Source organism: Cervus elaphus, chromosome 20 (genome assembly GCF_910594005.1).
Source record: "Cervus elaphus chromosome 20, mCerEla1.1, whole genome shotgun sequence".
NCBI classification, from domain to species: Eukaryota; Metazoa; Chordata; class Mammalia; order Artiodactyla; family Cervidae; genus Cervus; species Cervus elaphus.
In genome coordinates this window covers 114,445,122-114,470,870 of record NC_057834.1, presented here as the reverse complement: position 1 = coordinate 114,470,870, position 25,749 = coordinate 114,445,122, and the positions used below count along the sequence as shown (strand labels likewise).

Genomic DNA, 25,749 nt, shown 5'->3' with positions numbered 1-25,749 from the left:
TATTCACCTGTTGTTGCCATTTTGCCACATTTACTTTACCTCTACACACACACAAATTTTTTTTTTGAGGAACCATTTGAGGATTAGTTACAGTTTGTCACTTTAATACTTCAGCTTATGTTTCCTGAGAACAAGTCATTTTTTTTTTTAACTTAAGTACAATTACATGAGAAACAAATTTAACACATAATTCTATTATCAAACATATCATTCATATTCAGATTTCTCCAGTTGTTCCATGATGTTCTTATTCTTTCCTTTATACATACGTATGTGTATATATTTTATATATATAATTTTTATTAAAATATTTTTTTAAAAATTAGGATTCCATCAAGGATCACAGTTCTGTTTAGTTATGTTTCTTTGATTTTCTTTCATTGAGAACAGTTTTCCCACTTTTTTTTTGTCTTTCACATCATTAATATTTTTGAAGCATGTAGGCCATATTTGGCATAAAATCCTTAATTTGTGTTTGTTTTTGCCCTCATAAGTAGTTTCAGATTAAATATTTTCAGCAAGAATGATACTATCATAAGTGATGGTCATTTTACTGGAACACATCAAGAAGTATCAGTTTGATAATTAGTTAAATTGATGTCTCTTGTGTATGTCCACTGCAAAAGTAGCTTTTCCTCTTTGCAACTAAAAAGTAAAATGAGGGTGATACTTTGAGACTCTGGGTGTCCTGTTCTCCTATAGTCTTTCAAGGTCTTACTGCCCTTTGAGACAATCTTACCTGAATCAGCGATAACTGTAGTGATTATACAGTAAAGATTATAGTGTTTTTCTTTCTATGAAACTTATATGATAGGTTCTTAAAACATAAATTTTTTGAATGAATGAGCTAGCTCTAGTGAATGACTGTTTTAGTGAAACAAAACTCAGGTCATTAAGAGAAACTAAAACAAGTTAGTTATTTTATTTCTGTGCTCTCACAATGTTCAATACTCTATATTAATGTTTGTCTGATAAAATGAAGGGAAACAAATTCTTTAAGGCCAGAGTTGAATATATTTTTTTCATTTTCATGATCTAGTAGAGTGCCTGGCACTTATTTAAAAGATGCTCAGGAAATGAAACAAATTTCTTTTCATAGATATTTAAGTAGAGGCCAGATGACTACTACTTATAATATTAAAAGGTGGATTTATGCATCATTAAATAACAAGTTGGATTAGGTTACTTTGTTTCCTGTATTAGCCCTTTAGATCAATAATGTTTAGCCAATAAAATTTTCCAAATTTCATTATAGGGTGGTGTCCTGAGAACACTGCAAAATTTTTAGCAAAAACCCACTAAAAACTTATAGTCCTAAATTATAGTTAATATAGACAAAAATATGTTAACACCTGGGTTTTTTTTAATAATTTTAATCTTTATTCAAGTATTTTATATATATATATAGTGAAGTACTTAAGGAGCATTAATCTTTAGGAAAACATTGATGAACATACACATATGTGTGTGTCTCTCTATATATACATATAGACACACACACACATGTAACCACCTCCCAGGTAAAGATACACATATTTCTGTCACCATAGAAGTTTCCTTCATGCCCTTTTTCTGTCAATACCTTCCCTCTCCCCACCCCCCCGGAAAAATAAACATTATTCTGACTTGTATCACCACAGATTTGTTTTGCCTGTTTTTGAATTTCATATAAATGGAAAAATATAGTATATAATGTTTTGTGTCTAGCTTCTTAAACTCTAATTAATGAGATTTATTCATGGTGTGTGCATCAAAAGTAAATATTTTTTATTGCTGAGTAATGTTCCATCATGTAGCTATGCCACAGTTTATCTGTTTTCCTATAATGGGCATTTGGATTGTTTCCATATTTGGGCTATTTGAGTAAAGCTGCTATAAGCATTTTTAAACATGTTAAACAGTTTTTATATGCTTTTTCTTTAACTCTTTTAAAGCTTTCTTTTTTAACAGTTGAAGTATTATTGATTCACAGTGTTGTATTATATATAGCAAAGTGTACAAAGTGTAGAACAAAGTGATTCATTTGTGCTTATTATATATTTATATATTCTTTTTCATATTCTTTTCCATTATAGATTATTACAAGATACTGACTATACAGTAGGAACTTGCTGTTTGTCTATTTTACATAAACTAGCGTGTATATGTTAATCCCAAACTCCTAATTTATCACCTCCTCCTTTCCCCTTTAGGGAAAGTTTGTTTTCTAAGTCTGTGACTCTATTTCTGGTTTATAAATAAGTTTATTTGTATTACTTTTTTTTAGATTCTGTATATAAATATGTGACTTTTGTCTTTCTCACTTACTTCATTTAGTATGATAATGTCTAGGTCTATCCAAGTTGCTACAAATGGCATTATTTCATTCTTTTTTATGGCTGAGTAATATTCCTGTGTGGGTGTGTATATGTGTGTGTGTGTGTGTGTACACACGTGCGCAAGTGTGCATGATTCTTTGAGACCCCATGTACTATAGCCCACCAGACTCCTCTGTCCATGGGATTTTCCAGGCAAGAATACTGAAGTGGGTTGCCATTTCCTCCTGCAGGGATCTCCCTGACCCAGGGATCGAACCTGTGTCTCTTATGTCTCCTGCACTGGCAGGTGGATTCTTTACAACTAGCACCACCTGGGAAGCCGTGTGTGTGTGTGTGTGTGTGTGTGTGTGTGTGTGTGTGTGTGTGTGTGTGTGTGTGTGTGTGTGTGTGTGTGTGTGTGTGTGTGTGTGTGTGTGTGTGTGTGTGTGTGTGTGTGTGCGCGCGCACAGCTGTATCTTCTCTATCCATTCATCTGTTAGTTAGATGGATGCTTAGGTTGCTTCTGTGTCATATCTTGGCTACTGTAAATAGTGCTTAAAGCTTCTGTTTCTTGCTTAAGTTGTGAAGAATATAGAGAGTAGAGCATCATTTTAATAGCTCTTTGAGCATATTCTATTAAATTGTTAATTAAGTGGATTTAAACCCACTCAAGATGTATTCTGCAACATTATACTTTATTAAGTTTAGTTAATGTGACCTTCATATTGATGCAAAGAAAAAAGAACTTGAAGTTTAATTTCATTACAAAGTAAATGAAAACTGTATGTTATCAAAGTTAATTTTTTACATTATAGTACAATATATATAACATAAAATTTGCCTTTTTAGCCATTTTAAATTACATTTACATTGTCGTATAACCATCACCCCAATTCTCAAAGTTACTTTGAAAAAGCCTATCATTAAGACTTTAAGTAGATCCAAATGTGTAAATGTTCAGAAAGTATGAGATAATATTGAAATTTTGTTTCTGTTGCCACTGCTGGTTTAAAAAATATTTTTCTTTTATGGTAAAAGAAGCCTTGGTAGAGGAAGCTTTCTCTCATTACTATGATTTGATGGTGCCAAAAGGAGAAACTATACAACTGTAAAAATTTTCACATTTTCGTTTATAGTTTAAGCCCAGCCCTTGAGACCCACAGGTTAATGAGTATCTTATGCTATATTTCAAAAAGTATGAATTTGAAGTTTTCACTTAAATTCCCATTTGTAGTCTTGACTATATCCTGCCAAATTCTTAAACTCTCTGTAATGCTGTCTATGCCAATTTACTTTTCCTAGACGAATATTTCTCTATTCTCTGGAAGTATAACTCAGGTCGGAAGTCCTGTTGGCAGTGCAATGAACCTTATTCCTGAAGATGGTCTTCCTCCCATTCTCATCTCCACTGGGGTAAAAGGAGGTATGTGGACTTAGATGTTTAAACAGGGATAGTTATACATGCAAAATGTTGCCTTCCAATTAAGGGAATGAGAGAGAATTCAAGTAATAACCTCCTTTCTCTTTTCTAGCAACAAAAAAGTGATTATTAAGTGCCATGAAAAGCACTGTTGCTGTTAGTGATTGTTTTAGATAATATATTTATGTTTTTATAGTATAATTTCATTTGTTGAAAGGATATATTATTTTTAATTGTAATGTAAATGTAGCTTATTGGCAGTTCTTTCTTTGTATTCCAAAGCATATAATACTCTGTGAAGAGTTGCTCATAGTTCTAGGATTGACCCATGTTATACAGTCAGTATATTCATTTAACTTTTTGTTTTGAGTAGAATACATATTCAGAAATGTATATATAATAAGTGGAGAGCACAGAACATAAGTAGCAATTTTCTGTTAAAAAATATTTTTAGTGAGCCCTGGTAAGAAGCAAAGGTACTACTCAGTCAAAAGAATGCTTATCTTTATGTGAAAATTTCTTGTTGATAGATCCAGATCAGCATCCAGTCAGTACATTTTCAGGAGATGGTTTTTTCCAATAATCTTTCCTCACTTTTGTTCTAGTCTTTTACCTTGTCTCCTTGCCTTCAGTTTTCCTCACCTTTATTTAATCTTGCACATTGGTGCCAGTTATCTTTTATTTTGTTTAAGTACAGTTGATTTACAATGGGTTAATTTCTGGTGTGCAGCAAAGTAATTCAGTTATACATGTGTTTGTGTGTATATATGTATGTGTGTGTGAGTGTGTGCGTCTGTGTACACACACACACATATGTATACTTTCTGATATATTTTCCATTATGATTTGTAACAGGACATTGAATATAGTACCCTGTGCTATACAGTAGGACCTTGTTTTTTTATCCATTCTATATATAATAGTTTGCATCTGCTAGTCCCAAACTCCCAATCCAACCCTCCCCCACACTCCCATTTCCCTCGGCAATGACAAATCTATTTTCTATGTCTGTGAGTCTGTTTCAGTTTTGTAGAGAATCTACGTATAAGTGATATCATATGCTATTTGGTTTTCTCTTTCTGACTTGCTTCGCTTAGTATAGTAATCTCTAGGTCCATTCATGTAACTGCAAATGGCATTATTTCACGTTTTTTTTTTTTAATGGCTTAGTAATATTGCGTTGTATATATACACACCGTATCTTCTTTATCTGTTCATTTGTCAATGGACATTTAGGTTGTTTCCATGTCTTGGCTATTTTAAATGTTGCTACTCTGAACATAGGGGTGCATGCATTTTTTCAAATTATAGTTTTGTCCAGGTATATACCCAGAAGTTGAACTGCTAGATGATATGGCAAATCTATTTTTAGTTTTTTGAGGAATCTCCATAGTGTTCTACATAATAGCTTCACCAATTTACATTCCCACCAACAGTGTAGGAAGGTTCCCTTTTCCCCACAGCCTCTCTGGGATTTGTTATATGTAGACTTTTTAGTGATAGCAATTCTGACTGGTATGAGGTAGTACTTCATTGTAGTTTTGATTTGCATTTTTCTATGAGTGATGTTGAGCATCTTTTCTTTCATGTGCCTGTTGGCCATCTGTATATCTTCTTTGGAGAAATGTCTCTTTAGGTTTTCTGCTCATTTTTGATTGGATAATTTTTTGTTACTGAGATGTGTGAGCTGTTTGTATATTTTGGAAATTAAGCTCTTGTTGGTTGCATCATTTGCAAATATTTTCTCCTAGTCTGTAGATTTCCTTTTCATTTTGTTTATGGTTTTCTTTGTGATGCAAAAGCTTATAATCTTGCATAGGTCCAGTTATCTTTTTAAACATAGATATTATCATATACTATTCTTGCTTAGAAAATTCAATGGGTTCCCAGTGCCTTCAATATAAATTACTTCCTTTGACGTATAGTGTTCCTGGTAACCTTATCTCAATTTATCTATTTCCAGCCAGCACCTTAGTACTTTACAGGCATAATACAGATTATTTGCTGTTTTCTCAATGTTCACATTTCATACTTCCATGCTTTTTCTTATGGTGTGCAATAGTGGGAAGAACATGGACTTAATTATTAAGAGCTGGAAAAGCCCGAGTTTTAATTCCAGTACCAGTCCATTCTAGCTCTATGATCCAGTGAAAGATGCCCATTCCTGTCTTACTCTTTGCAACCCCATGGACTATACAGTCCATGGAATTCTCCAGACTGGAATTCTCCAGGCCAGAATACTGGAGTGGGTATCCATTCCCTTCTCCAGGGGAATCTTCCCAACCCAGGGATCAAACCCATGTCTCCTGCATTGCAGGCTGATTCTTTACCAACTGAGCCACCAGGGAAGCCCAAGAATACTGGAGTGGGTAGCCTATCCCTTCTCCAGCAGGTCTTCCTGACCCAGGAATCGAACCAGGTCTCCTGCATTGCCGGTGGATTGTTTATCTGCTGAGCTACCAGGGAAGCCCTTATGATCCAGGGGGCAAGTCATTTATCTCTCTGAATCCTTTTCCTACTTTTTTGTTTTCTTTTAAATTATGTAACTATACGTACTTAAGTATCATTATGAATTTAAATTAGATTTCATACCTGAAAATATATAATAAGAAAATTGGTACAAAGTAGGCATGTAATAAATATTTTTATTATTTTCCTTTCTTCTATCTAGAATAGAATACCCTGCTATATGCCAGTCTCCTTGAATAACTCCTCAATCTTTCAAAATCCATATTAATGGAAAACTTCTCTGAATCCTACGTTGGATGTCTTTGTAGTAGTGTTTTACATCCTCATTTCTGTTTAAATAGAAATTCTTATAGACTATTACTATACTAACACATTTTTCACTGTAATTTACATACTGTATAGGTCTGATTCTTTCACCTAAACCATGAGTTCCTTCAGTCTGAATTCATGTTTGTGTCTTCTGTTCCTGTCATGGTGCTGGGCTGAATGTATCATACTGTCAAATCCAGCTTGTATCTCAGATGCTTCAACAATGAACTTTCACATAAAGTTAAGCGTTCTTTTGATTGGATAAAGCTTCTTTACTAGAGCCATCTAAAAATATTCTTTTGTAAGTAAATTTGCCACTTAGGTTTCAAATTTGGGTTATTTTAATAAATCTTAATAAGAAATTAACTTGGCTTCTGTTGTTAATTAAGATTGTGTTTTCATTAAAAGTTACATCCATTAAATCTAATTGTCAAAGCCTCTCTTGTCAAGAAGCAGCAACTAGTTATGTGTATTCACTTCCTTAAACCATATTACTATCTCTGAGCAGAATTTTGCTATTTTGTATTCCAGTGGAAAAAAATTTTTTAAAATTTAAATCACTTAATGTTTCTCTTTTCAATAAATATTTTCATTGATAGGATATACATTTCCAAAATACATTTTTGCTTCTATTGGTTAGTGAGAAATGGTGTTACTTTGTTCTATCTTGCTATCCCTCATTGCATTTTATATAAGACCAAACAATATGGACTTCCCTGGTGGCTCAGATGGTCAAGCGTCTGTCTACAATGCAGGAGACCTGGGTTCAATCCCTGGGTTGGGAAGATTCCCTGGAGAAGGAAATGGCAACCCACTCCAATACTCTTGCCTAGAAAATCCCATGGACGGAGGAGCCTGGTGGAGGCTACTGTCCATGGGGTCACAAAGAGTTGGACACGACTGAGTGACTTCACTTACACTGAACAATATGCAGCTTTTAGAATTTTTAATTCTGTCCCCCTGTCTGTAGATTCTGCAATAGTTATTACCCAGGGTTTTGACTTCAAGCTGAGAGGACTACCATCATTCAAAATGGTGTGGCTGAATTTTACATAATATGCTTGCAAAGATTAAATGGGAGGGGTTCTGTGCAGCCTCAAGTATTAACTTGTCATGCTAAGAATCTGATATGTGATTTCCTGCTGATTTTGGTGATATGTATACTAATCTCTTTCTTGACTTATTCTTCGAGGCATTTTTTTCATAAAACCAGTCACTTATGATACTTTACTTTCTAGGTACATTTTTAAAGTTTGACTTTTAATGGTAAAAAATCTCAACGATACAAAAGCATATAGAGTAAGAAGTAGGATTCCCCTCTGTTTCAACCGCTATACATCCTTTCCAGCGGTAACTAGTATATTACCACTTCCTTGTGTATCGCAGATTATTTTATATGTTGGTCTTAGAACATGTCATATGTGAAATTCTTATTATGATGGTTGGAGGATTTTTGTTAAATCAAAGGGTTGTTTTTAGACTGTGATATAAACCATTGTGTGGAGACGTCTAAGCATAGGATAACTGTGTTACCATCCAAACTGGACTGGATCACTTTTGCGAATGAAAGGGCGCTAGTAATATGACACTAGGTTAGCAGATACAAACCTGTATTTGCCTATCTGTAAATCAGTTGCTTTTTTCCTATTAATGATGAGGCCGTTCCTCTGTCAGATTTCTCTCTTGATTTGTCTCTTTAACCAGTCTCTTAACATTGTTTTCTCCCTTTACAGACTATGCTGTGGAAGAGAAACCATCACAGATTTCAGTAATGCAGCAGTTGGAGGATGGTGGCCCTGACCCACTTGTATTTGTTTTAAATGCAAATTTGTTGTCAATGGTTAAAATTGTAAATTGTAAGTTGAAACTTTGTGTTTTTTTTTAAATTAAAATGAGGTACTGAGTCATAGATAATAAAGCTTTTAGATTCATTACACACAAGTATTTTTAATGAAATAAATCCTTAATGAAAACTGGTTGCTGAAGAAGTACATCTTAATGAAAACTGGGTACCGAAGAAGTTGGTTTCTAATAAATTATATATCGTTGAGGACAACTGTGGGACTGAGACTCTTGTTTTTAGTCAAAGGAGTGAGATACGTGAATTCTCCATGGAGGAAAGCCAAACGGAACTTCTGAGTTAAGTTCTTCCTGAGATGGGTATGCCAAGTCACAACTCACCACTCGGATAACTAGAGGTGGATAAATTATCCAGAGGGATCAATTTGTACATGCTAGGTTTAAATCTCAGGAACATTTAATCATGGTGCAAAACCTTATTTGGGAGTAGTGTTAACTAACACATAGTAAAACTTTAGTGTATCACAAGTTAGGATTCAGAAGAAACTTCTCAATTCCTGGTGCTAGCTTCTTAGGCAACAGAATGAGAGAGAGGACAGTAACTTCAAATCTTGATTCCAGGATCATACTGGAAAACGGAGAATTCACTTATCCTGGATAAATGTTAATAGGCAGAGTTTTGGAGAGACGAAGAAAGCATTGGGGAACAGTCCTCCAGTCTCACTGTATATTTGTCTTAAGTTGTCCTTGAAAACCAGAATCACCAATGTACTAAATTCTTTAGAGGTTCTATATACATGAAATGCAGTTCTGGTTTGTTTGCTAATCACACCCTTGTGTGTTTCGCTAGTCACTAATGCTTGCCACCTTTCCTTCTAGGATCAAAATTTTAAATAATTTGCTTGTAATTTCAATTTACCATATATAGTTTATATACTTAGAAAATAGCTAGTCTAGAATTCCTTAAGTATGCACCATCTTAATATAGTTGGATTGGGCACCTTTTGTTTGGTATATAAAGAAACAATTCCCAGAGGGAAAGAAAGATCTTTTATTAGTGTTGATTTATATCATGATATCCATAATTTTATTTGAACCCTCTTTCAATTCCATTGAGAATCTTGTGTTGAAGTACAAATAATAAAAGTATCATGGACTGAACATTGTTTTGAACTACATATAGCTTGTGTTGTTGTGCCTCTGCATAGCCTTAAAGTGAAGAGGTGGAAGTAATTAGTCCAGAAAAGCTATCTATTTCACCACTTTTTACAGGATGAAGTCAGTAAAAGTTCTCTTGCTGGTTATCTGGAACTTTCTTCCAGGAAAGACTATAAATAGCTAGACTCTTTCAATCACAGTTTAAATTCAGTAAGTGTACATCAAAATATATTTTCTTTAGGCCACAACCTGAATCCAATCTAAGTGTTTGCTCAGAGCCAGAGGCACTGGTATGTTTTATTTTCTGCAAAAGTCCTTTGGCTCAGTAGTGACAGTTCACAGTTGAATTATACAAAGTCAGTGGGATCTGTTTTATTCTTCGGTGTGTTAAAACAGAGTTCTGTGCATTTCTTAAGAGTAAGGATTGAGAAGAAGGTCTTCATTTATATATTTTTATTTAATCTGTAGATGTGAACAGGAAGTGCTGGTGTTTCACAACAAAGGGAATGCATGCAGTTGGTCAGTCTGAGATAGTCATTCTTCTGCAGTGTCTACCAGATGAAAAGTGTTTGCCAAAGGATATCTTCAACCATTTTGTGCAGCTTTATCGGGATGCTCTGGCAGGTGGGGATACTTTATGAGTTTGTCTGAACCCTTTATAGTTGATAAGAAATTCTGGACTCAGATGCAAAATAATAGTCTTTAATTTGGAAGCCTGGTGTTGGACTTTGGAATTATTGGCAAGTTAGAACTTGGCATGGTTTGAGGAGGTTATAAATTTTAATACTTTATCTGGTGTAGTTATTATTTTACAAAGACTGTAATCAGAGTTGTAAGATAATCCACTGACCACAATGATGTAAGAATCTTTTCCTTTGATTGGTTTAGGACATGGTATTGTTATCTGGTAGAAGGAAGGATAATGATAACTTGCTAACTTGTTTAATAATATTCATATAATCATAATATATATATTCATTTAACTTTCAAGTTTCAAAAACCACTAGCATGAGTGACTTTATTATGATTTCAAAGTAAATTATAAATATTACTAACTGTAACAATATGAAAGTAAATGCATAGAAGTTCAAAAGACTAAATATACTAATATAAAGACATACTATTAAAAATTGGGAGAGAGGGAATATTTTTAAGTATATTAATAGGATAGAAGTTTTTAAAAAAATGTGCATAATACTTTATGTGCTATGTCTATTTTACTGTGAATCCCATATTTAGATAATCAAGGTAGAAGTTTAGTATATTATTTCACTGTGATATTTTAAAAATAAATGGACACATTATAAGTGTTCTAAGATGATCCTGATTCATTATTTTTCTTCTCTTATGGTACATTGTGTGGAACTGGCAAGCTATATGTTAAATTTCCCTTCAGTGTAAAAACCTTAAACACTCTATCCAAAGCTTAGTGGTTTCTCTGCTATATGTCACTCAAAAGGCTGCAGAAGCCCTTATATGAACTGTCTTTATAATTCTTTCATGAATTTTTAATCTAAACTACATGTATTAATAATAATGTATATATGTATATATGTATTTATATATGTTTCTCTTTTAGTGTATATAAAGTTTTTGGTCACACATCACTGCTTATCCTTTCCACAGTGAGGGGGAAAATGGTGGTTTGTGAGAAGTGACATTCTGAGAGTTTCAGGATGCCTACTGGTTATTGCAGGGCATGGGAAAGTTATGTCTCCCCGTCTCTCCTCCCTTCCTCCATGTCTTATAGTTATGTTTTACAAACAGACACTCAGAACATGAATTTGAATGAAACAGGAATTACATGTACCAGATTATTTTTTCTGGAGTTAGTCTTCAGTTATTTCCCTCTTTTACTCAAAACCCTTTCTTGGCTCCATGTTACCTTTAGAATAAACTGTGTACTCTGACATTCAGTGCTGTACGTATCTGATCGTCTATTTTCAATCTCGTTTCCCACTAGTAATCTCCTCATACTACCATTGAAGGCAAACTAAACATTTCTTGGTTTGTTACATGTTGGGTTGGCCACAAATTGGTTTGGGTTTTACAGAAAACTGGCTTAAAACTCAGCGTTCAAAAAACTAAGATCATGGCATCTGGTCCCATCACTTCCTGGCAATTATATAGGGGAAAAAGTGGAAACAGTAACAGATTTTATTTTCTTAGGCTCTAAAATCACTGTGGACAGTGACTGTAGCCACGAAATTAAAAGATGCTTGTTCCTAGGAAAAAAATCTATGACAAACCTAGACAGTGTATTAAAAAGCAGAGATATCAGTGTTGGACAAAGGTCTGTATGGTCAAAGCTGTGGTTTTTCCAGTAGTTATGTTCAGATGTGAAAGGTGGACCATAAAGAAGACTGAGCACTGAAGAATTGATGCTTTTGAAGTGTGTTGCTGGAGAAGACTTTTGAGAGTCCCTTGGACAGTAAGGATATCCAACTAGTCAGTCCTAAAGGAAATCAAGTCTGAATATTCATTGGAAGGACTGATGCTGAAGCTGAAGCTGCAATACTTCGGTGAAGAGCTGACTCGATGGAAAAGACCCTGATGCTGGGAAAGATTGAGGGCAGATGGAGATGGGGATGACAGAGGATGAGATGGTTGGATGGCACACCGATTCAATGGACACGAGTTTGAACAAACTCTGGGAGATAGTGAAGGAAAGGGAAGCCTGGCATACTGCAGTTCATGGGGTTGCAAAGAGTCGGACACAACTTAGTGACTGACCAACAGCAGCCAGTATTCTTGCTGGGAAATCCCATGGACTGAGGAACCTGGCAGGCAGTATAGTCCATGGCGTTGCAAAAGAGTCAGACACAACTTAGTGACTAAACAGCAACAATGCTTAGGAGGAGAATTGCTTTTTTATAGGGTATTGATATCTTCAACATTATTAGGTGATGTTAAACTGTCTCCCAGAGAGGTTTACCAGTTTATATCTATCTGTGCCCATCTCCAGTGTATAAAAGTTGTCAACACTTGGTTTTATCAGAGTTTTAATTTTTGCCATACTGGTGGATATAAATGATATCTCACTCTGAATTGCGTTTCACTATTAATGAGACTGAGCATATTTTCATGTATTTATTGGCCATGTATAGGTTTTTTTCTGTGACAGATACATCCTGTTTATGTCTTTCACTCCTGTATCTGTTGCATTAGCATTTTCTTTGGGATTCCTTTAATTTTTTCAGCATAAGTGTTAACTATAACCATTTTATAACAGAGTTAAATTCAGTATGTATTAGTTTTTTATTACTATATTTCTAAGGCACAAACTTAGGCTTAAAGCAGCACACATTTATTATCTTTCACTCCTGTATCTGTTGCATTAGCATTTTCTTTGGGATTCCTTTAATTTTTTCAACATAAGTGTTAACTATAACCATTTTATGACAGAGTTAAATTCAGTATGTATTAGCTTTTTATTACTATATTCCTAAGGCACAAACTTAGGCTTAAAGCAGCACACATTTATTATCTCAGTTTCCATAGGTTAGAAGTCCAGGCACAGCTTAAGTGAATCTTCATCTAAGGGTGCCTTAAGGTGTTAGCTATGCTGGGCTTCTCATTTGGAGCCCAAGGTCCTCAGGTTGTTGGCAGAATTCACTTTCTTACAAATACCCATTTTCTTATTACTACTGGTTGGGAAGTACTCTTGGCTCCCCGAGGCTGCCTGCAGCTCCTTGCCTCATTGGTAGTTTACCACATGAGTGTTTCCTTTCCTTCAGGTCAGCAGGAGTGTGTCTCCACTTTGAATCTCTGACCCCTAGACCTAGATTTAAAGAGCTTATGTCAGGCCAACTCTGATAACCTCCCTGTTGATTAACTCAAAGTTTATTGATTAGTAGCCTAATCATGGGAGTGACACCCAATATATTAATAGGTGTTATCCCCACAGAAAGGTAGGGAATTAAACAAGGTGTGAACAGGAGGAAGCTGACAGTTCTGCCTCAGAGCATTTCAGTCCTTCCAAACATGACACAGACCTCAGCATACTTCACTCATTTAATATCTTTGCCATTCTTGCATTTGTTGTAATTTGTTTTACCTTTTGTAAAAGAAAAAAAAATATTACTTATATTCAATTATATTCAGTTTTTAATTCCAGTATTAAAAATCAAGATTGATTTTCAGTTCAATCAAAATTATTAAATTCACCACTATATTATTATCTGCTGTTTTAGTATCCCATGTTTCCATTAGGACTTGCTTTTCTTGCTGAAACACATCTCTTAATTAGTTCTCTTGATGATGGTGTATGGTTGTTAAACTCCATTAGTCTTTGTATGTCTGAAATGTTTTTATTTTTCCATCATTCTTAAATAATTAGTTGGCTAAAGAATTCTAGGTTAACAGATTTTTTTTCCCTCCCTTTCTTCCTTCTTTCGTTCATTGCTTCATTTCACCTTCCCTTACCAAGTACTTTGAAGGTATTACTTCATTGTCTTCTGGCGTTTTCTGCAATCTGAAAGAAAGTGAAAATGTTAGTCTCTCAGTCTTCTCCTACTTCTACTTCTCCTACTCTCCTCCTACTTCTCCTACTCTTTGCAACCCCATGGACGAGAGCCTGCCAGGCTCCTCTTGTTACTGGAATTCTCCAGGTGAGACTACTGGAGTGGGATGCCATTTCCTACTCCAGAGGATCTTCCTGACCCAGAGGTTGAATCTGGGTCTACTGCATTGCAGGCAGATTCTTTGCCATCTGAACTACCAGGGAAGCCCTGCAATCTAGCCGCTTTTTTTTTTGAGCTGCGTATGTTATGGATTCTTAGTTCCCTTACCGGCGACCAAGCCCTTGGCCTGTACAGCGTAAGGGCAGCATCCTACTCAGTGGACTGCCAAAGAATTCCCCCTTTCTCCTTTTTTAGTAAACAGTTATTTGTCTTTCCTCTTTGGCTTTTAGAACTGTCTCTTTCTCTTTGATTTTCTGTAAGTTCACTACTAAAGTTCTCTGAGTTTTTTTAGTCAAGTATATGAGGTATAATTTATATACAGTAATGTGCCTTTTTAGACATATATTACTGTATATAAATACATTCTGTATATAAATACATACTGTATATAAATAGTTCATTGAATCTAGACAAACCAATAAAGTCCGGTAACAGCTACCGGTATCAAATATATAATATTTTCATTATCTTTAAATCCTGCCTCATGTCCCTTTGTATTTAATCCCCTCACTTTACCCTCTGCTCCTGGCAACTAGTAATTTGATTTCTGTCCCTATAGTTTTGCATTTTTGAGAAAGTTATACCAATGAAATCTCACTGTTGTGTTTGACTAATTTTTCTTAGTGCAGTGCTTTTGAGATTTGTCTGTATGGTTGAATGGATGCTGTTGTTGTTCAGTGGTTCAGTCGTGTCTGACTCTGCGACTCCATGGACTGCAGCACACCAGGCTTCCCTGTCCTTCACCATCTCCTGGAGTTTGCTCAAACTCATGTCCATTGAGTCAGTGATGCCATCCAACCATCTCATCCTCTGTCATCCCCCTTTCCTCCTGCCTTCAATCTTTCCCAGCATCAGAGTCTTTTCTAATGAGTCAGCTCTTCACATCAGGCGGTCAAAATATTGGAGCTTCAGCTTCAGCATCAGTCCCTCTAGTGAATATTCAGGATTGATTTTCTCTAGGATTGACTGGTTTGATCTTTTTGCAGTCCAGGGGACTCTCAAGAGTCTTCCAGCACCACAGTTCAAAAGCATCAATTCTTTGGCACTCAGCCTTCTTTATGGTCCAACTCACATCTATACATGACTACTGGAAAAACCATAGCTTTGACTATATAGATCTTTGTAGGCAAAGAAATGTCACTGCTTTTTAATATTCTGTCTAGGTTTGTCATTGCTTTTCTTTCAAGGAGCAGGCGTCTTTTAATTTCATGTCCGTAGTCATCATCCATAGTGATTTTGGAGCCCAAGAAAATAAAGTGTGTCACTGTTTCCCCATCTAGTTAACATTTTTTGAGAACACACTGTGTGCAAGATGTTATTTGGCATTTTACATATATTCTATCATTTATTCACATCAAGTCTGAAATTTAGTGTAATCTTCTCTATTGTCACAGATGTTGAGGTTCACAGAAATTAGGTAACTTGCCCCCAATCTCGTAATAGTAAATGCTCAAACTAGTGTTCAAACCCATGTCTCTGTGACTTCAAAATTTGTGATTTTTTTTTTTCCAAAATAACATTTTCCTTCCTTGATATGGGGGTTATTCTGTTCTTATAGATCTGGCCCAGCAGTTTAAATGTGCAGCCAGATCTGGTTAGTCCTGGGGAAGAGGTGGTTGTTCAGTTGCTTACTCATGTCTGACTCTTGGCGACCCCATGGGCTGCAGCACGCCAGGCTTCCCTGTCCTTCATCATCTCCTGGAATTTGCTCAAACTCATGTCCATTGATTTGATGATGCCATCCAACCATCTCCTCCTCTGTCGCCCTCTTCTCTTTCTGCCCTCAATCTTTCCCAGCTTCAGGGTCTTTTCCAATGAGGCAAAGGTACTACCCCGAAGGTATTTGGAAGATGATGATGCGCAGGTGAACATGACTTTCAGTCATAAAGCTTCTCTGGATTTTGTGGGGTGGTATTCTCTCCACTTGTGGTCCCTGCTGTTAGTATAGCTTCCACTTCTCTCAAGGATTCTATGTTCCATCACTGAACTGTTCTGCAAATAGACTCTTAGTTTCCAAGGAAAGTAAGCATTAACTTCTCTGATGGCAGTTTCTCTACTTGCTATTATTTCAGAGGTATCAAAGGAAGTTTGCACATGTCTCGGAATAAATCTTCTGTTACGTTATTGAACAGCCCTTATCAGGAAGTTCTTTTGTAATTCTAAACTGAGGAAACTGTCTCCTTAACGAAGGGTGATTTGTTACTATTTCATTAAAAAAATACTTGAATTAGAAAGTACTTAGTTAAGAGCATTTGCAAGTAAAAGAAAAAAAACCTGCCTGATATGAGATTAAATAAGCCCTAGGTTATTACTGTTTTATATTTATCTCAACTATTAATAAAATTAGAATAAATCCAATCTGTCATTCTACTTTCTCCATAAATTTCCTTCCCTTAAGTGTCTCTTATGTATCTGTACTTAATGTCTTCATTAATTATATTCATGAATTGAATTTATTTACTCAATGGGACTGTAAACTGTGTGAGAGCAGGTACCTAATCCTAATACTTTTTCATGACCTTTGAGGTAATATTTATGATCCTGAGACCTCTAAAGTAATTCATACAGTAAGTTGTATAATCTAAAGCAAGGTATCAATATTTTTTTATGTCTTTTAGCCAGACAAACTAGAGTGTGCTAATAATGCAAGGTATTTTATGCTCACCAGAAGCCCTCATCAAATTGGAGAACAAATTTTCATTTAATAAATGCCATTTATTTAAGAAACAACTTTATAAATGTGTGTCTTTCATAGTGAAAGGTTGGGAATTAATGTTTGGTAATGTCTGGCCCAGTGCTGATAATAATGATTATTAAAATATGATTGTTTTATTGATAGTAATTAATGTACTTTTTTGTTTTAGGGAATGTTGTAGGCAACTTGGGACATTCCTTCTTCAGTCAAAGTTTCCTTGGCAGTAAAGAACATGGTGGATTCTTATATGTGACATCTACTTACCAGTCACTTCAAGACCTAGTACTCCCAACCCCACCTTACTTGTTTGGGATTCTCATTCAGAAATGGGAAACTCCTTGGGCTAAAGTGTTTCCCATCCGACTAATGTTGAGACTTGGAGCTGAATATCGACGTAAGTAAAAAATACCCTCTTCTAAACCATATGACCAAGACCAAGACATAAAAACTAAGCAAAGACTTGAGATTTGAGATATTCAGAGCCCCATGGTGATACAATTAAGCAGAAGTAGTCTTTTAAAATAACTAAGCTAAATATGGTCAGTGTCTCTATTTTTCTTTGAGACCTCCTCCAGGGATCTTCTGGACCCATGTCTCTTGCATTGCTTTGGCTGTAATGGGAAGGACTCAAAATAACAAGTGAGGATGTTAGTGATTATTTATTGCCTTGTAAACTTACTGATTTTATAGGTTAATTTATAGGTTTTATACAGGATCATCTTCAGAAAAAATGAATATCAGCTTAACAAGTAACTATATTTTTTATAGTATCCATATATGGTGAGCATATTTTTTGTCACTTGTTTGGAAAATAGTTATGACAAATTATATTTTATATAATGTAACAGACTGGAAGCTAATGGTATAGAGATAACTCTCAGTTGGTAAAGTAAGCAATAAAAGAGCCTCTGTGCCCATGGTTGTAGCAGTGCAACTAAGCTGCTATTGTTTTTAAAGACATTAAGGCCTGAATGCAAGCCTTATTTTAAACTTCGTATCAAAGTTGCCCTGGTCTAGGAATTGACCACCGGAATAGGTTTTTAACTTTGCCACTTACTAGCTCTGTTACTTTGAGTGAAGTTGTATAAGTTGCTGTCAGTTTCTTTGCCTTTTCTGTTGCATGGCATTATTAAGAGGATGGTATTATGAATCAGCAAAATATAGTAAGGAAAGCAAAGGATTAAATTTAGAGGAAACAACATTTGTGTCTCCCTCGCTTGCACAGACAGTTGAAACCATAAAGTTCAAGGAGCCAGCTAGGATCACCTGGTGTTTGGCTTATCTAAGGAGTGTCCTGATTCAGACATGTCTAAGAGTGAACTCTTTTAAAAAAGACTTCCTAACCACAGAGGAAGGAATTCAGTGCTCTAATGAGTATCTACAATTATATTTTGAGAACTTTATGAAACTTGATATCTCTTTTACCAAAATTATAAGCTGCCGAACTTAGTCTGTTGATTTCTCATTTGCATAGTTTATCCATGCCCACTGTTCAGCGTCAGATTTCGGAAGCCATTGTTCGGAGAGACTGGGCATACCATCATGAATCTTCTTGCAGTAAGTTGAGAATTATTATTTTATTGTTCTTCACTGGGATTTGTATGGGAGAAGGAAGCAGATTTTATTATTTTGTTCATACCTTGCTGCTTCAGGGAAGTGAAGATTTATGCTAAAAGAAAAGAACAGAACATGTATATTCTTTGGAAACTACTTGGAGCTTTGGAATGAAATAGTACTGGATTCTGGCTCTTGGTTGTACACTTACTAAGTGTCCTTGCAGGATTATTGTGAAGAGTAGTGCATACTTAAAGCACCCAGCATTATGTCTTGTTTTAATTTTAAGCCTGGCATCCTAGAGATTTCCCCTGTGTCCATGTAGCTTACAGTTTAGCCAAAGATTGATCAGAGATTGTATTCACATACCTCAAGCCAGTAAGGCATCTATACTTTTTTGATGTGTGGACTGGGATTCAAATATTATTCCTTTATTTTCCACTGGACTCTCTCATATCTCCTTGGCACATGCATAGGCTCTGACCCTGTTGACCAAGGATTAGTTGGCTTGGGCCCACTAAGGTCTCTGCTGCACATGTGCACAGACTTAGGTCAGTCCTAGGTATGTATGTGGAGAATTTATGAAATTCCCTGTTGCCGTCTCATTCCCAGAACTCCTTGTTAAATTTCTGGCTAGTCTGCCTGCTTATTACTTGCTCCAGATAGACTAGCAGCCTCTGGGTAACAGAGCCACTGGTCTTCTTTCACTAGTCACTAAGATTACTGCTTTAACTGAGACACTCCAAATCAAGCAAGATTCTACAAGAAGCAAAGCTTACTGTTTTCACAAACTACCTTGCCTTGGTTGAACTACAGGGCAAAGTTAGGGGCAGCCCCAGGCCAGAAGATCACAGACTCAACTCTATTCTTCTTACTTGAAGTTCAGTAATTTTCCTGAATGAGCACATCTCAGTGTATTGTGTGCTTTTAGCCTGAGTCAAGGGCACTGAAATGGTTGGGTTTTGTTTTCTTTTTTAAATAAATTTATCCAACTTTATTGCTTTTGGGGGACTTGATTTATTACTCTGTCATGGAATTGTAGTTATAGTTCCAGTTATCTTTTAAAGAGATTTAAACAATGAGAAAGATTCTTATAGGTCTACTCATGTAGCTGCCATTTGCAGTGCTCTCCATTCCTTTGTGTAAATCTGTATTTCCATTTGGTGTCCTCCTACCTGAAAGATTTCCTCTAATGTTTCTTATAGTGTGGATTGACTGGTAATGAATTCTTTTAGCATCTGTGTTTCTTACAAAGTCCTTTGTATTTGAAAGAAGACACTTTTGCCAGCTGTAAATTCTAGACTGACGGTTTTATTCTTTGAGAATTTTAAAAATTTATTCTGTTGCCTTCTGGTTTGCATTTTTTTCTGATAAGAAATATGTTTCCCATCTTGCCTTTCTTTGTTCCTCTCTACAGCGATTTGTATGATATCTGGAATGAAAATGTAAGAAGCATTTTTTCCCCCACAAATTGAGTAGAAATACTGAGAAACAAGAGCAGATATTGACATCAATAGACAAATACTTCAAACGTACAGCCCTTTTTCTAGTATACTACATAATTATGTTAAGATACTTTCTGTCCTTCAGCCATGACAAAGAAACTTTTAAGCTATCACCAGTAGGACATTTAGCTGTTATTTCACTATTTATGATGAGATTCCGCAAATAGTATCTGACATTTATATGATTCTTTGTAACTGAAAATGCCTTGTATTATTTTGCCACCACAATAGTTCTACAAGTTAGTAGGGATGCATATTATTTGCATTTTAAAGATTCAGCAACCTAAGCTTAGAAATTGTATAGCAAATTGTAAAGCCAGGGTTTGCATCTTCCTGCTCCATCCTCCTTGCTCTTTCTGCTACATATCTCAAAAATATACAACTCCTGCAGCTCAATTCCAGAAAAATAAATGACTCAATCAAAAAAATGGGCCAAAGAACTAAACAGACAGACATTTCTCCAAAGAAGACATACAGATGGCTAACAAACACATGAAAAGATGCTCAACATCACTCATTATCAGAGAAATACATACTCCTTGTATTTTCAGTCAGCGCTCTTAGATGCAAACACTTGTGAGAACAAGCTTCTAGATTTAAAGCAAACTTGCTTTATAGTATTTATTGAATTTAGAGTGGATCAGATCATTACATTTTTCTCAATATTCTAGCCAAATAAAGCATTAATTATCATATGTTGAAAGTAGTACTATTAAATTTGTTTTGAAATGTAGTTATTAGTGTCTCTAAACACTGAACAAGATATCAATTCAATCTCGAATTATGTTAAAATTAACTGGCTCAGAGTACAGAAAAAACAGTTGTAATGCAAATTACCTATTCAAACTGTAGGGTTGAGAATAAAATAGTGGAAAATATATGGTGGCCATTATAGGTGGAAGAGGGCTTTCCTGGTGGCTCAGTAGTGAAGAGTTCACTTACCAGTGCAAGAGACACAGGTTCAATCTTGGGTCAGGAAGATCCCCTGGAGAAGAAAACAACAACCTACTCCAGTATTCTTGCCTGGAAAATCGCATGGACAGAGGAGCTTAGCGGGCTACAGTCCATCAGGTCTCAAGAGTTGGACATTACTTAGCGACTGAAACAACAACCACAGTGATTTTTAGTGACTTTGGACATTATTTGGAATTAAGTTAAACCTCACAGATTAAAGACACAGTTCTTCATAAGACTGCCATTACTTCAGATGCTAGCTGTAAATTCAAAGGTCCCCAGACCTCCTACAGTTGGCACTAACTAGATACAAATGTGGGAGATCCCACTAACCCATCAGGTTTAATGATTCACTAGAATGATTCACAGAACTCAGCAAAGTACTATGCAGTTGACCCTTGAACAACATGGGCTTGAACTGCTCAGATCCACTTATGTGGATTTTTTTTTCCCAGTAAATTTGTACTACACAGTCCATGGTTACTAGAACCTGCAGATTACAGAACTGTAGTTCAGAGAGCTGAGTGTAATGTTATACATGGATTTTTGACGGTGCAGGGGTTGACTCCCCTAACCCCCATGTTATTCAAGAGCCAACTGTACTTAAGATACAGTTTTATTATAACAGTGGAGATATAAGTCAGGAGCAGCCACCAGTAGAGACACATAGTGCAGGGTCTGGGAGGGTTCCAAACAAGTAACTTTTGTGTCTTGAGTTTTTATTGGAGATTCCTTACTATTCCTGATTGATTGAATCATTGGCTATGTGATTGAACTCAATCTTCAGCCCCACTTCAGCATTCCCCAAAAGTCAGGCAGGTATTGTGTACCTCAAAGCCCCAACCTCTCATCATGTGGTTGATGTTTCTGAAATGGCCAGCTACCACCCTGAGTCATCTTGTTAGCCTGAATATCATCAAGTTGACACTGACTGTCAAATGACATAGACATAGAGCCCACCAGGAATAAGAAGGGCACTCACGTCACTCAGGAAATTCCAAGGGTTTAGGGGCTATGTCCCAGGAACCAGGGGCAAAGGTCAGCCAAATTCTTTATTATACAGTAAGACTCTACTCAATGCCCATGAATGCCCAAGAGGTCTTTCTATCTGGATTTTGGGAATAGGCATTATTCCCAGACCTGTGTATCAGATAATGCTCCCAATAATCACTTCAGGCATTTCTTTCACTGGCCTCAGGTTTCCTCACACTTATTAGCTAATGAGAGCACTGCTAAATACGTGATGTGACCTTCTGCAAACCTTTGGAGTCCTGTCTGCAGTTTTCTCCTCTCTGTCCTGTCAACTCTAACTACCTACCTTCATTTTTCTCATTTTTCAGTTTTCTCTCCTCAGGAACTCTGCCAGCCTCTGCCGGCGTTCCCCTTTCCTGCATCTGAGCTTGGAAGCTCTCCTGAAGCGTGACCTGGGCAGTCACAGAGCTCATCTTGTTTGTTTCCAGTCTCTCAAGGATCACTGTCCTTTCTTACCTCAAATTCGCTCTCTTGAAAATCATTGTTCCATATGTTTTGTGTGGTCTTTGGTTGTTTAAGACATGAGGCTAATCCAGTCTCCTTTCCTCTACATTGGGCAGAAATGAAAATTTCTAAGATATATTTTAATGTATAATATCTCTCTATATTCTTCTACTCCAGCCCCCACCCCTTTGTCCCTCCTTGGTAATTTTAGTTTTTGGTCTCATTTTTTTGCAAGATAATTTTTCTTTCAGGTTGTATTCTATTTTGGAATGAAAAGGAGATATTTGTCCTGTTATCTAGCAACAGCAGCCTAAGGTTTCTATGGTCTCTATCATTTTATTTATACAAACATTTGTTGAATTATCTCCTGAAGCATCTCACTCCACATCATCACTTTCTCTCTAGATTATCAGGATCCTGCAGTCTACTGATTTCAAGAAACCTTTTCACTATTTCTCACTCCTGTTCCTTTTCTGTTTTTGTATATTTTGATTCCATAGTTTCATCATCAAATCACTTTTTTAACATAATTCTAGTTCCTTTTTCTCTTTTACTGTGTGTTGTGGTAGCCTGGCAAAATGTAAACCCTGCTTAAATCTACCTCTTTCTTTAAAACTTAAAAAAATTTTATGTATGGTAAAAGCCACCTTTTTTTGAGTATATTTCTAAGGGTTTTCACACATGTAACGGTTACATTACAACCACTCTCACAATTGAAATACAGAACAGTTCTGTCACTCCAGAATATTTGCTGGTGCACTTCTAATGTCTGGTAATCATTGATCCTTTGTCCCTGTAGTTTTAGTTTTTTCAGACTGTCCTGTAAGGGAAATTATACAGTATGTAGCCTTCTCAGTCTGGCTTCTTTTACTTATCTTAATGCATTTGAGATTAATCTATGTTATATGTATTGTTGGGAAGGAATTTCTCGTCCACTCATCTCACGTTCTTTGAATGAGGTCCTCTAGATTAGACTGGCCAAAGACTGATTAACAAGAGGCGTATTTAGCTGTGGTATACTCTGGTAACCTTCAGTTATCAATAGATGATTGATTTTTATTGCTGAGTAGGGTTGTGTTGTATGTGTGAACTATAGTTTGTTCATTCACCTGTTGATGTATATCGGGGTTTCTAGTTTCTTGCAACTGAATAAAACTGCTATAAATGTAAACATTCATGTATTAAATTCTGTGTGAATGTTTAGTTTTCATTTATCTAGGAGTGGGAGAGTTGAGCCATATTGTATGTTTAGCATTATGAAAGTGAAAGTCAGTCAGTCATGTTCGACTCTTTGCGGCTTCATGAACTATACAGTCCATGGAATTTTCCAGGCCAGAATACTGGAGTGGGTAGCCTTTCTCTCCTCTAGGGGATCTTTCCAACCCAGGGATTGAACCCAGGTCTCCTGCATTGCAGGCAGACTCTTTACCAGCTGAGCCACAAGAGAAGCGCAAGAATACTGGAGTGGGTAGCCTCTCCCTTCTCCAGGGTTCTTTCCGACCCAGGGATCAAACCAGGGTCTCCTGCATTTCAGTTGGATTCTTTACCAACTGAGCTATCAGGGTTTAACATTATAAGGAACTGTAAAATTGTCTTCCAAAATGCCTGCAATGTCTTGCATTCATCAGGTACAAAAGTCTTTTTTTTTTTTTTTGGTCAACACTTGTTCCTGCCTTAGTTTTTAATTTTTGCGATTCTAATAGAAGTCTAATGGTTTTAATTTTTGTGATTTTAATTTTTATGTTTCCAATGATGAGTGATTTAGAGCATCTTTTAATTTGCTTATTTTGTCTTCTTTATGTCTTTAATGAATGTTCAAATTTTTGCCCATTTAAAAGATATGGTTTTTGTTTTCTTATTGTTGAATTTTGAGAGTATTTCATGTATTCTGCATGTAAGTCCTTTGGTAGATTTGTATCATTTTAAAATATTTTCTTTCAGTCTGTAGATCATCTTTTCATTTTTTAAAATAATGTCATTAATAGAACTGAAGTTTTTAATTTTGTTGAAGTCCAGTTTGTTAATTTTTTATGGGGCATTCTGTTTATATCATATTTAAGAACTTATGGACTAAAACTTAAATCACAAACATTTTCCACTATGCTTTCTTCAAAAGTTTATGGTTTTATGTTTTACATATAGATTTGTGATTCACTTTTAGTTAATTTTTGTTTATGAGGCATTCCTTGAAGTTCTTTTTTTGTCCCCATTTGCATGTCCAGTCATTTCAGTATCACTTGTCATTTACTTGCCTTAGCATCTTTCAGTCAGTCCAGTCGCTCAGTCGTGTCCAGCTCTTTGCGACCCCATGGACTGCAGCATGCCAGGCTTCCCTGTCCATCACCAACTCCCAGAGCTTGCTCAAACTCATGTCCATAGAATTGGTGATACCATCCAACCATCTCATCCTCTGTTTTCCCCTTCTCCCGCCTTCAATCTTTCCCAGCATCAGGGTCTTTCCCAGTGAGTCAGTTCTTCCCATCAGATGGCCAAAATATTAGAGTTTCAGCTTCAGCATCAGTCCTTCCGGTGAATATTCAGGACTGATTTCCATTAGGATTGACTGGTTGGATCTCCTTGCAGTCCAAGGGACTCTCAAGAGTCTTCTCCAACACCATAGTTCAAAAGCATCAATTCTTCAACATTCAGCTTTCTTATGGTCCAGCTCTCACATCCATAAAAAACCATAATTTGACTAGATGGACATTTGTCAGCAAAATAATGTCTCTGCTTTTTAATATGCTGTCTAGGTTGGTCATAGGTTTTCTTCCAAGGAGCAAGGGTCTTTTAATTTCATGGCTGCAATCACCATCTGCAGTGATTTTGGAGCCCCCCAAAGAAGTCTGTCACTATTTCCATTGTTTCCCCATCTACTTGCCATGAAGTGATGGGACCAGATGCCATGATCTTAGTTTTCTGAATGTTGAGTTTTAAGCCAACTTTTTCACTCTCCTCTTTCACTTTCATCAAGAGGCTCTTTAGTTCTTCTTTGCTTTCTGCCGTAAAGGTGGTTGTCACCTGCATTTCTGAGGTTATTGGTATTTCTCCCGGCAGTCTTGATTCCAACTTGTGCTTCACCAAGCCCGGCATTTTGCCTGATGTACTCTACATATAAGTTAAATAAGCAGGGTGACAATATAGAGCCTTGATGGACTCCTTTCCCGATTTGGAATCAGTCTGTTGTTCCACATCCAGTTCTAACTGTTGCTTCTTGACTTGCATACAGATTTCTCATGAGGCAGGTCTGGTGTTCTGGTATTCCCATCTCTTTCAGAATTTTCCACAGTTTGTTGTGATCCACACAGTCAATGCTTTGGCATAATCAATAAAGCAGAAGTAGATGTTTTTCTGGAACTCTCTTGCTTTTTCGATGATTCAGCAGATGTTGGCAATTTGACCTCTTGTTCTTCTGCCTTTTCTAAATCCAACC

General features: G+C 36.1%; 1 protein-coding gene across 3 annotated transcripts in view; it reads left to right on the top strand.

The window, feature by feature from the left end:
- ZFYVE9 (zinc finger FYVE-type containing 9) overlaps window positions 1-25,749 on the top strand; it is a 176,329-nt gene that overhangs the window by 115,149 nt on the left and 35,431 nt on the right. For all 3 annotated transcript variants that reach the window (XM_043878351.1, XM_043878349.1, XM_043878350.1), the window contains 5 exons: window positions 3,600-3,720; window positions 8,229-8,351; window positions 9,922-10,077; window positions 17,000-17,224; window positions 18,305-18,387. In XM_043878351.1, coding sequence (XP_043734286.1) covers window positions 3,600-3,720; window positions 8,229-8,351; window positions 9,922-10,077; window positions 17,000-17,224; window positions 18,305-18,387 — 708 coding nt within the window. The remainder of the gene's footprint in view (window positions 1-3,599; window positions 3,721-8,228; window positions 8,352-9,921; window positions 10,078-16,999; window positions 17,225-18,304; window positions 18,388-25,749) is intronic.